Source organism: Equus asinus, chromosome 2, assembly GCF_041296235.1.
Source record: "Equus asinus isolate D_3611 breed Donkey chromosome 2, EquAss-T2T_v2, whole genome shotgun sequence".
NCBI lineage: Eukaryota > Metazoa > Chordata > Mammalia > Perissodactyla > Equidae > Equus > Equus asinus.
Window position 1 is genome coordinate 116,361,640 of NC_091791.1, and position 12,374 is coordinate 116,374,013.

At 39.5% G+C, this 12,374-nt stretch overlaps 1 protein-coding gene across 1 annotated transcript; it reads left to right on the forward strand.

Annotated features, from left to right (window-relative positions):
* The first annotated feature begins 778 nt into the window (after positions 1 to 778).
* Positions 779 to 5,313, forward strand: MKRN3 (makorin ring finger protein 3). Its single transcript, XM_014845485.3, has one exon. It carries the CDS (start codon positions 1,186 to 1,188, stop codon positions 2,674 to 2,676), a length of 1,491 nt encoding a protein of 496 aa, XP_014700971.1. The 5' UTR covers positions 779 to 1,185; the 3' UTR covers positions 2,677 to 5,313.
* Positions 5,314 to 12,374: the final 7,061 nt, after the last annotated feature.

A 12,374-nucleotide genomic window follows, 5' to 3' on the forward strand; every position in this document is an offset into this window, starting at 1 on the left:
GCAGTCAACTACATGAGAAAATTCAGTATACATTCACGGTTAGTACCCTTAGCAAAGTAGGACTATAATTTTTTTTTTTTTTTACTAATCTAATAACATCTATCTGCAAAACAAAGAGCTCTCACACGTAGAGATTAAAAAGCACCATTTGTGAACAGAATTGTATAGAATATGTTATGAAAGGCTGGTCTGCCACAATTCCGTATGACGCTGGATTAAAGAAAGAAAGAAAGAAAGGGAAACAAAGGGCCAGTATGAGTTAAACCAGCAAGAGAAAATAAAAGCCAGGGTCACACAGGGGACAGTGGCTTATTAAGCCAGCATTAGGACTGGACAAAGTCTGCGGCTTCTGCACAGGAGGGGAGAGGTAGAAATTACAATAAACTAAAACCTCTGAAAGGTGCTAAAGCTGCCTCAGATCAGAAGTGTTCCCACTAAAACCTTGCTTACGAAAAAGGTTTCCAATGTAAGCCCATAAGAATTTCCAGAAAACAAAGACCAGAAAAAAATCACGCATTGTCGAGAAAACAAAACGAAAAAGCTTCCACAAGTGACAGTCATGAGACAAAAAAAAGAAAAAACGCGAACCACTTGATCCACACAGACAAAATAGACTGACAGAAAAATACTTTATAAAATTCACGTGTATAAAATACAAGATGAATTTTTAATCACGGTTCGTGGAGGCAACGGTTATCATTTTTCAAAATAGACATATGTGAAAAAGAAATCAAATAAAATGTGTTTGAACGAACACTAGAAGAGATTAAATTAAAACCTCAAAGAATGTGATTACGTCCTCCAGCGGAGACGGCGGACATGGGAAAGAGGGACCAGCCGGCGTGCAGCGGTGCAGGGCAGAGGCTGGAGACGCGGGGCTGAGCATCCCCGCCCGATATGAACAAAGAAGGCTTCCGGTCAGACATCCATCGCAGCCGTACGGAACGTACACACTGTACGGACACCGTAGAGGACTGATGTTGTCCCCACAGGAAGTGTCCGCTGCGCCTGCCCAGAATAGGAAGTAGGAACACATAGTCACAGGAAGCAGACAGCAACGGGAAGGAAAATTGATGCACACTTCCCAAAGATGAACCCCGGACAGCTAGTGCTCTCCGGGCCTCATGCCTGAAAGGAAGAGCCACCGGAGAAGTTCCGGTACCATCTGGGGCAGAAGAAGCTGCCATGGAAGAGCCTGCAGCTCCCTCTGAACCCTCTGGGGCAGCCAGGGCCCCTGTGGGTGCCGTGGCAGCAGGGGAGGGTGCAGCTGGGCCCAGTGTCCCCGTGCGCCCGGCCTCCCGGCAGCCTGTGGCTCCAAGCCCAGCCCTCCTCCGAACGTCACGTCGGAGGCCTGCCCAGGCCTCAGGGGGAGGGGCTGGGCCCAGCTGGCTGCCTAGCCGGAGCACCGGCAGCTGGACAAAGCAAATCACCTGCAGGTATTATCTGCATGGGATGTGCAAGGAGGGGGAGAACTGTCGCTACTCCCACGACCTCTCAGGCCGGCAGATGGCCAGGGAGAGCCGCAGTTCGTCGCCTCAGGCCTCTGCAGACCGAGGTGCCAGTACGGCTGCGCACGTTGAGACCCTGCCTCAGGAAGTAGCGGAAGCCCCCCCTGCTGCGTCCTCACGCTCCTTGCCTGTGATTGGCTCAGCTGCTGAAAGGGGTTTCTTTGAAGCGGCCAGATACAATGTAGGCCTGGAAGCTGCAGGAGGAGCAGGTGCAGAAGGCTGGGCAGATGCCGTTGAATTTGTTCCCGGGCAACCCTACTGGGGCCGCAGCACCTTTACTGTTCCCGAGGCTCATCTGCAGAGCCTAGTGACTGCGAGGGAGCAGATTGCTGTGGGCGTGGGGGAGCAGCTTTGCCGCGATGCTGCCATGGGGCGGTGCTTTCGTGGGGAGAGCTGTATGTATCAACATGGAGAGATATGCGATATGTGTGGGCTGCAGGTCTTACACCCGGTGGATGCTGTCCAGAGGGAAGAGCACATAAGGGCCTGTGTTGAAGCACATGAGAAGGATATGGAACTCTCGTTTGCTGTGCAGCGCAGTATGGACAAAGTGTGTGGCATCTGCATGGAGGTTGTCTATGACAGAGTCAACCCCAGTGACCGCCGCTTTGGCATCCTCTCCAACTGCAACCATGCCTACTGTCTTAGGTGTATCCGCAGGTGGAGGAGTGCCAGACACTTTGGGAGCAGGCTGGTCAAATCCTGCCCACAGTGCAGGGTCACCTCCAACTTTGTCATACCCAGTGAGTTCTGGGTGGAGGAAGAAGAAGAGAAGCAGAAACTTATTCAGCAGTACAAGGAGGCAATGAGCAACAAGACCTGCAGGTATTTTGCTCAAAGTGGGGGTTTTTGCCCATTTGGAGAGAACTGCTTTTACAAGCATGCAGACCCTGAGGGCCTGGGAGAGGAGCCTGTGCAGGTGGGAGAGGGCAACATGCCCTTTAAACGCTGTAAAAAAGAGCTTGTCATGCTTCGGCTGGCCAATCTGTTGTTTAAGTGTTTTCTTTCAGTGGGAGACAATGAGCTCCCCTTCTTGGAGGACCAGTGGGACTTGCTTCATTATGAGCTAGAAAAAATATTTAAATTTGAGTCTGTAGCATTATGCTGTGGCATGTGGTCTAGTGTGCTGAGGCTCTGTCATCTGCTATTGCCTGTTTTCTGTTTATAGACACATCTGTCACCTACAGGAGCTGTTGAAGTCATTTCCATTGAGCATCCATCACTGTTTTCTTGCCCATCCTCATTTGTTTCCTGCTACGATTATGGTGTCTCACTGTGTTAAAAAGTAATAGAAAGTCCTTAATGTTATTGTTTGGTGAAACTAATATTACTGTCAGTTTATGGTTTATTTTGTCATCTCTGTTTTCAACAGGATTGACTCAGTTCTAGTCTAGTGTTTACAGAATTTCCACACTCATTTTGAAGTCCCTCAAGAATAAATGTGACAGGGTGAAGGGAGAAGTCTTAACTGAACAAGGAGCTTTTTGCTACTACAGCCTTAAGAAATGGACCCTGGCGGGGCCTTGTGGTGCAGCTGCTCATCTCTTGTTGTTTACATGTTGTTCCTTCCCTCATTCCCCTTAAAGTGCACTCTTTAACTTGTGGTTACCTTGTGGTTTTGTGTTTTGCTTGACCAGAACCAGGTGCATATGTTTACATGTTTTTATCCTGTTTAGCTTGATGTGAAATTATTTATATTTGGAAGCATATATTTAAGAATTATATATATAAAGAGAGAGATGCATATAAACGTGTATAAAAGTTATGTATTTGAAAATATATATATAAAAGATATACACCATACTATGATATAATGTTTATGTAATAAAGTAAATACAGAGCTGAAAGCTGAAGGTCAAATGCTAGTAGGACTCACTGTTGTGTGTGTGTGAGGTGTGTGAATAATCTTTCTGTCCCTTTCACAGGCTTCAGTGTTTAGCATCTAATGAAAACAGCTATTCAAGTGGCTGTGGTCAAATGTGGCAGACACAGATCTTAAACGACTTACAAAGTATGATATTGGTAATTCCTATGATGGCATTAATAGCTCACTCTGCTATTATAAATACAGAAGTGTGTGTTCCTGTGCATTTTAGCACCATCTTATTATTTCTTATAACAGTACAATCCTGGACTCAGACACACAGTTCTTTGTATCCAATATTTTTTATTATCTATAGACATTCCAAACAAAGGATTTTGACAAAAATTTCAATGTATAAATGACAAGATTATAAAAGAGAAAACGAAATAATAAAAATATTGAAACCAGTCTGAATGCAACAATGGAAAAATTTAAAGTGGAATATAGAAAGGAATAAAACTAAATATCATAGTAATATGTAAAGTTTATAACATAAATACACCATAATTAAATGAAAAGTGTTTAAAAACTAAAAGCTAAACATTATCAGACCTGATTAAAATTAAAATGAAACTGTATGCTCTTTAACATACACGTCTACAATATAAGAATACAGAAACATTAAAAATAAGAAGATGAAAAAATCAAACAGGTGCTTTGACCTTTTGTCATAGGCAAAGTTCATATTAAAGAAAAACACATTACTGAACATAAATAAGGATGGTATATAAACAAACTATAATTTACTGGGAAGAAAACTATTCCAATTTTGTGTTCATTTAATAACATAGCATCAGATACACACAGAATTGAGAGTAGAAAAATAGAAAATCTTAGTGGACAATTTTAATACATCTTTTCAGTAACTGAAGAAGCAAAGAAAGAAAGACTGCATGTTAAACAGCAAAATTTTAACATTCTACCTTATTGATCAGTATAAAATGCTGTATGCATCAACTGCAGAATGCTCTTGGCTAAGATAGCTGAAAATATTGTGGGGGGCCGGAGTCCCGGGAAATTCAGACTGGCCTGACTATCCAACAAAGACAGGGCACATTTACAGGTTTTAGACCATTTACTAAGCACTCTCCAAAGCACCAATTTAATTCTCAGAACCACCTTATGAGGTATGTGGTATGATTTTTCTCATTATCCCAATGAGGTAAATAAGGTAGAGAGGTTAAATTACCTGCCCATGTAGCTATGACCCATATGTATAAACTAGTGGAAGAGTGAATGGAACTCAGGTAGTGTATTTCCAGAGCACAGGCACTATGCTGCCTCTTCACCCACATATGTGACCAGGAGTGGGTGGACCAGCTGAATATAGCTACTGGAAGCACACGTGAAATCTTTAGGTTCAGCTAAGTGGGACGAAATGGGCACAAATAAGCTCCTACTAAATGTGGGAGGCTTGGGGCTTTAGCTGTGCCAGACTCAGTATTTCTTAGCCCACTGCTAAGGATATGCCATCTATATTTTACACTCCCTACCTTCTGATATGATTCCTGATTCTGTGGGTAACTATCTCAGCCTGTTTCACTAGATTCTTTACCATATTCCTTCCCTCTTGATTTCTCTTATTCAAAGAATTCACCAATTGGAGGCCATAGATGGCTGGCTATTACTGGCATGTAGGGTGAGTGATTCAAAATGAAATACAAACATTCTCCCACCTCCAAGGCTGCCCTAGTCATGCAGGGGACATAGGGCTTTGATGACCAACCAACCAAAGAACAGGACCAGATGAGGCACTCCAGAAGACGGTACTGATACCAAAGGCTCAGAAGATAAGCTCTGGGGCCATCCAGTGGTGGAGCAGTTAATTGGGCACCTTCTGCTTTGGTGGCCTGGGGTTCGCTGGTTCGGATCTCTGGTGTGGACACGGCACCGCTTGGCAAGCCATGCTGTGATAGGCATCCCACTATAAAGTAAAGGAATATAGGCACAGATGTGAGCTCAGGGCCAGTCTTCCTCAGCAAAAAGAGGAGGATTGGCAGCAAATGTTAGCTCAGGGTTAATCTTCCTGAAAAGAAAAAAAAAAAAAGAAAAGAAGCTCTGAGTAGTGACTTAGCTGTCAAGGAGGGGTTTTTAAGCCAAGCATGGGACACTTTGAAAACTATGTCCTAATATACAGTAACATTGTGACATAATCACTTTTTTTTTGGGGGGGGGGTAAGATTAGCCCTGAGCTAACTACTGCCAATCCTCCTCTTTTTGCTGAGGAAGACTGGCCCTGAGCTAACATCCGTGCCCATCTTCCTCCACTTTATACGTGGGATGCCTACCACAGCATGGCTTTTTGCCAAGTGGTGCCATGTCCACACCCGGGATCCGAGGTGAACCCTGGGCCGCCGAAACAGAACATGCACACTTAATCACTGAACCACCGGGCTGGCCCCTCTCATTTTTATTCAGATAATATCTTTACCCAAACCATCATCATGAAGTTCAGGAGCTATAGTAGGGCCAGGGTTAGGAGAAGATAAAATGGTTTGGGCGACAGACAGAGGGTGATTAGAATCCTAACTCTGCCTTTTACCAGCCATGCAGTCTGGAGCAAGTCACTTAAATTTTCTACTCCTCAGTTTCTTTATATGAGAAATGGGTATAACACCACCTATTTTGTAGGGTTCTTGTGAGGATCAAATTTAAGCTGGACAAATAGCTTGCAACACAGGTGGTATTTTTAAAGTGGCATGTATAAAAAAAGAGATTAGTGTGTGTTAGTGGATCTGAGAAGAGCTGGCCCAGAATTAATACTCCGCCAATTTTTATTCATTGGGAATCTTTGCAACTTGTGTTTAGGTAACATTATTATTTTATGATTACTTTCATAGGAAGGGGGCTCATTACCTTTATTTTCATAATTTCAAAAAGACCAAGTAATTTTTTCAGCAAAAGTCATCCAGTTAAAAGTGTGCTATTCAATTGCTGAAAATATAGTAAATAAAAAAAAAGATGTATTATTTGGATGCCTACATGAGGAAAATAAGAAATAAGATGATGTTTAAAAAAAATGGGATCCCCTATTCCCGCCTCAGATCATTCAGAAAGAATCAAATAACAGGGATGTCACAGCCATGAAGGCTGGACAAAGTCTTCCAGAGGCCTTCCCATGAGGACAGCTGGGCTATCCCTGTTGTAGTCAGGAACAAAGGAACACTTGCACACAAAAGTTTGTTCTGTGAATGAGTCAGTGTGTGCTGACCCCTTCTTAAAGGACTCAAGACTTAGCCTGGGAGTCAGTACAAAAGGTATCATTCTACCCACAGGAAAAATGCCTGGGTGAAGCAAGTCTGATTTTCTTGAGCTCCTGGTGTCTAAATTTGAGGGATGTACAGACTTAGCAGTACGCTAAAAGTTTACTTGTTACTCTGACCTCTCTACGATGTAGAAACCACTTTGTCTTACGTGTTACTAAATCCATTTACTTAATTTCAATGAGTTAAAGGGAAACAGTCTCATTCCATAATCAGTGCCCATGTGCTCTTCCATTTTGCACTTTTGTAAAATATCTCGGAGATGTGGTACTGTTTCCACAGCAGATGCTAAACTAAAACCTTGGTGTGGCGTGGAGTTGGGGTACAGATGGGAAAAGGGATGTTTGGAAAATAACCTAGCATTATGGCAAAGACTAAATTAATATTTCTTGATTAATGGAAAATTATACTTACCATAATCTATAGGATAGGGCCAAATCTATGCTCAGAGTAAAACTAATTTTAAATACTAATATACGTTGTCTAGAAAGACAAATTGCATAATTAAATAGGTAACAAAATCTGTAAATTTTAAAGAAACTACAACACACACACAGCAGATAGAATTAAGGAAGATTAAAGCAAAAATCAGTGGATTAGAAAATTGAAATATAAACGCTGCTGCTTTGAAAAAATAAACATATAAACGGTTAATCAAAAATAAAGAAGAAAGTGCAATTAAACAAAATAGGAAGCAATAAATAGGAGGTAATCAAAGATAAAAGGACACTAGAGAAATGGGAGAAAAATCCTTGTTACACTGAGGCAAATGCAGTTGAAAAAGTGAAATAGATTTAAAATGTACAAAATAAACATAATTTTCCAAACATCAATCCAGAAGACAAAGTAAATCAAACCAGTTACTGATGAAAAATTAAAGTTGTCATGAATGTACTTACTCTGCTGTCCTAAAAAAAGAGAAGAGCAAGAAAAGATATTTACCTAGTAATTTACTAAAACCTTAACTATATTACAATGCTGTATAAACCATTTGAGAGAACAGAAGAGGGGCCCTTATGAATGACACATAACATTGGTATCAAAATGTTACCAATACAGTACACTACAAAGATAACTATATCTCAATCTTATTTATGAGTATTGATTCCAAAAATTGCAAATGAAATGTTAACAAAGAAAAAATAGCACTGTAGTAGAAGAATAAGACATCAGGAAGGACTACGTTATATTCCAGGAAAAAAAGGATAATAGAACAAGAGAAAATATTTTATCTTAATATATCCAGAGAAATAATCATACAAGCATCTTCATATATCCAAAAAAACACTAAATTCATGATCAATATGATTATTTTATAGGTAATATAGATGCATAAGTTATAAATATTATCTATATATGTATGTGTATACATATTTATTTTATACATGTCTATACTTTTTTTAAATGCACACATCAACAAAACGTATAACTAAAGAAAGTAAATAGGGTGAAAGTAGAAATTAAATAATAAAAAGATTAAATATTAAAGCTGATTTTATTTTTTGAAAACAATTTATAAAATAGATAACTATATAATTTAAGAAAATGAGGAAAATATAGAAAGAAAAAGCACATAAACAATCACCCACACCCCCCTAATAGGAGGAAGTCATCAAAAAGAGAGATTCTATTAAAGAAAAAATGTTAATCAGATGTCAATTAATGGCAAAATCTGAAATTGGTCATTTTCAAGGCATATATAATCCATCAAATATTGGCTACAAAGTATATTTAAAATGTAACCTACCATTTAACATATAATTAATAAATTATTTCACATTATGCATTTTTATCTAAGAAATAGGGATTTTCATAAAACCTTCAGAGAACAGATAATTTCAGTGCTACTTTATGCAATTCAGAAATTAGAGATGGAAAGAAGGGCCACTTACATTAATTTATTTCTTTTTTTTCCCTGCTTTGCTGAGATATAATTGACATATAACATTCTGTAAGTTTAAATTTAAAATGTAATGATTTATGTATATATTGCAAAATGATCACCACATTTAGTTTAGATCTCCATAAGTTAATCCTTACATTTGTGTGTGTGTGTGGTGAGAAATTTTAAATCTACCCTCTTAGTGACTTTCAAATATACAATACGGTATTGTTAACTAAAGTCACCATGCTGCCCATTACATTCCCAGAACTCATTCATCTTACCACTGGAAGTTTAAACCCTTTGACCACCTTCATCCATTTCCCCCACCTCCCACCCCCAACCCCTGGAAACCTCTGCCCTCTGTTTCTATGAGTTTGTTTATTTTAGATTACACATATGAATGAGTTCCTACAGTATTTCTCTTTCTCTGTAACTTATTTTAGTTGGCATAATGCCTGAAGGATCATCCAAGTTATCACAAATGGCAGGATTCCCTTCTTTTTTACTGCTGAATAATATTCCATTGTGTGACACATAATTGATACAAAAGTATAACAAAGGTAGTACACACACATGCAACTGATAAACTTTATTTATGAAAAATGACACCAAAAAGTAAAAAAAAAATAGTAAAAATCAGAATAAGAATATGTATTTTTATCCTTTTAATAAGTCAAAAGAAAGTAATCATATGATCATCTCTTTTTATCAGGAAAAATCAAGTAGATCACTCTCTTTGTTGACAGCTAACATTTTGATAATAAATACAGTTGCATACAAAATAAAAAATGAGACATATATGTGGGCTAGCCCAGTGGCACAGCCGTTGTGTTCGCATGTTGTGCTTGGGCGGCCTGAGGTTCTCTGGTTAGGATCCCAGGTGTGGACCCACGCACCACTTGTGAAGTCACGCTGTGGCAGGCATCTCACATATAAAGTAGAGGAAGATGGGCATGGATGTTAGCTCAGGGCCAGTCTTCCTCAGAAAAAAGAGGAGGAGCAATGGTGAATGTTAGCTCAGGGCTAATCTTCCTCAAAAATAAAAAAAGACATAAAAATGTGAAAGAAAGATGTAAATTTATCTCTCTGATTGATGGTATGATATTGTATGTTGAAAATTCAAAACTGTCTGGAAAACTTCAAATACAAAAATCAGTAAAGAGCTAAGAAAATATAATAACATTCATATGTTAAAAATAACCATATAAAAATTTAATGAAGACCTCTTATTTATGGAATCAATTATTTAAAGTGCATAAGAGTAAACTTAAAAATAAATCTGAAAAACTACAAAAAGAAACATTTAAACACACCAAGTTTCCTTAAAGAATACTTGAAGAAATGAAAATGTGTGACATGGATTTTTTTTTGCTTTTTACATTTTTGTCATAGTGAAATATACATGTTGAAAAATTTACCATTTTAGCCATTTTTAAGTGTACAGTTGAGTGGCATTAGGTACATTTGCATTGTTGTACAACCATCACTACCACCCATCTCCAGAATTTTTTCATCTTCCTGAACTGATAGGACTTTTCTCATGGAAAAGTTGCCAATGAGGCAGAAAGTCTTAGAAAACTAAAATTTTCACTCAAGATACTTTGTGGAGTCAGCATGGTGTCAGAGAGGATATAGGCCATATAGCCAAACACATGCACTCATACTTGTAAAAAACAATACGTGGGAATTTGTTTGGGAAACTCAACATCTTTAAACTGTCAATTCTTTATTAATGGCCTTGATAAAATGCTAATAAAGTACTGCTATGGACTAAATGTTTGTGTCCTCAGAAATTCTTATGTTTAATCCCTAATGCCCAATGTGATGGTATTTTGAAGTGGGCCCTTTTGGAGGTAATTTGGTCTTGAGGTCCCACTAATCCCTTATGAGTGGGATTAGTGCCTTTTTAAGAAGAGACACAAGAGAGATGATCTTTCTCGTCGAAATATGAGGATACAGATAGAAGGTGGTCATCTGCAAACCAGGAAGAGGGCCCTCAGCAAGAACCTGACCCCTGATCTTGGACTGCCAGCCTCCAGAACTGTGGGAAATAAATGTGTTATTTAAGCCACCAGTCTGCGGTATTCTACCATAGTAGCTTGAACTGAATAAGATAGAAATTGGTACCAAGAAGTAGAGTGCTGCTCTAACAAATGCCTAAAAATGTGGGAGTGGCTTGGAACTCGTAATAGGTACAGGCTAGGAGAGTTTTTAGGTGTGTGCTAAAATAATTGACCTTGCTGTGAAGAAACTTTTTTTCTTTTTTGCTGAGGAAGATTCGCCCTGTACTAACATCTGTTGCCAAGCTTCCTCTTTTTGTATGTGAGCCACTGCTACAACATGGACACTGATGGACAAGTGGTGTAGGTCAACTCCTGGGAACTGGCCAATGGCCGCAAAAACAGTGTGTGCCAAACTTAACCACTAGGGCACCAGGGCTGGCCCTATGAAGAAACTTTTAAGGGTAACTCTAGTGAGAAGTCAGAAAAGAAAGAGGATGGCTATAAGGGAAGCTTCTATCTTCTTAGATAATATATAAAAAATCATCTTCAGAATGTTGGTGGGGATAAGGATGGTAGTGGCCATTCTGACGAGGTCTCAGAAATAAGGAATATGTTATTGGACAATGGAGAAAATAGGATCCTTGTTATAAACTTGCAGATAACTTTGCTGAATTGTATTCATGTTAGTAGTATTTTGTGGAAAGTAAAACTTATGAGTGATGAAATGGATATTTAGCTGAGGATATTTGTAAGCAAAAGTGTTGAAGGAGATGCTTGGCTGCTTCTGATTGTTTATAGTAAAATGTGAGAAGAGACAAATAAAGACAGAATTGATAAGGAAAAAGGAATCAGAATATAAAGATTTGGAAAACTTTTAGCCTGTCCACATTACAAAAAATAAGGAAATGTGTTCCAAAGAGAAAACTAAAGATGTATCAGACCAACCAGTTGATAAGGAGATTAGTGTGAGTGTGAACCACGGACCTAATCAGCCATCCCAGCAGGAACACTGCCAGTTTGAACTTAAGGGAACAGAGATGAGATAGAATGAAGGAAGACTGTCGGAATTCTTGGATTTTACAGGACAGAACCATAAGAGCTATTTGGCTCTGTAAATGCTCAATTTTTCAAGACAAGGGAGAATGACCACAAAGGCAATTCAGAGATCATCAGGGCCGCCTCCTTAGTTTCAAGAGGGGGTGTCATTACCTTGGTTTCAACAGGCTATACAACATCTGCCCTAAGCTGTGGGGATGGATCTGTCTGGAACGTTGAGGGGATGACTCCCATCTGGTGGGGCCCTGAGGGTTTGACCCCACCTGGCAGAGCTGTGGGGAGAGGATCACTGCCCCAGTGGGTCCAGAATGTACAACATAGAGCCAAAGATGAGTATTCCTTAAACTTAAGATAGATGCAGTTTGCCTTGCTAGGTTTTGGACTTGCTTGGGACCTGTCACACCTTCCTTCTTTCCTATTTCTCCCTTTTGCAAGGTCTATCCTTTGCCTGTCCCACCACTGTATTTTGGAAGCATATGATTTGTTTGGTTTCACAGGTTCACAGTTGGAGAGTAATTTTGCCTCAGAATGAATAGTGTCTCAAGTTTTATACATATTTGATTTAGATGATATTTAGATAAAATTTTGGAATTCAGACATTACAGTTGAGGATGGGATGAATTAATACTTTCAGGGCTGTTGGATAGAATGAATGTATTTTGCATGTGAGAATTTTGAGGGCAAGGAGTGGAATGCTATGTACTGAATGTTTGTGTCCCTGCAAATTCATATATTGAAGCCCTAATCCGCAGGATGATGGTATTTGAAGGTGGAGCCTCGGGAAAGCCATGAGGG

Excerpts from the sequence above, each read along its gene's own strand:
- MKRN3 (XM_014845485.3), top strand. The coding sequence starts at position 1,186 with ATGGAAGAGCCTGCAGCTCCCTCTGAACCCTCTGGGGCAGCCAGGGCC.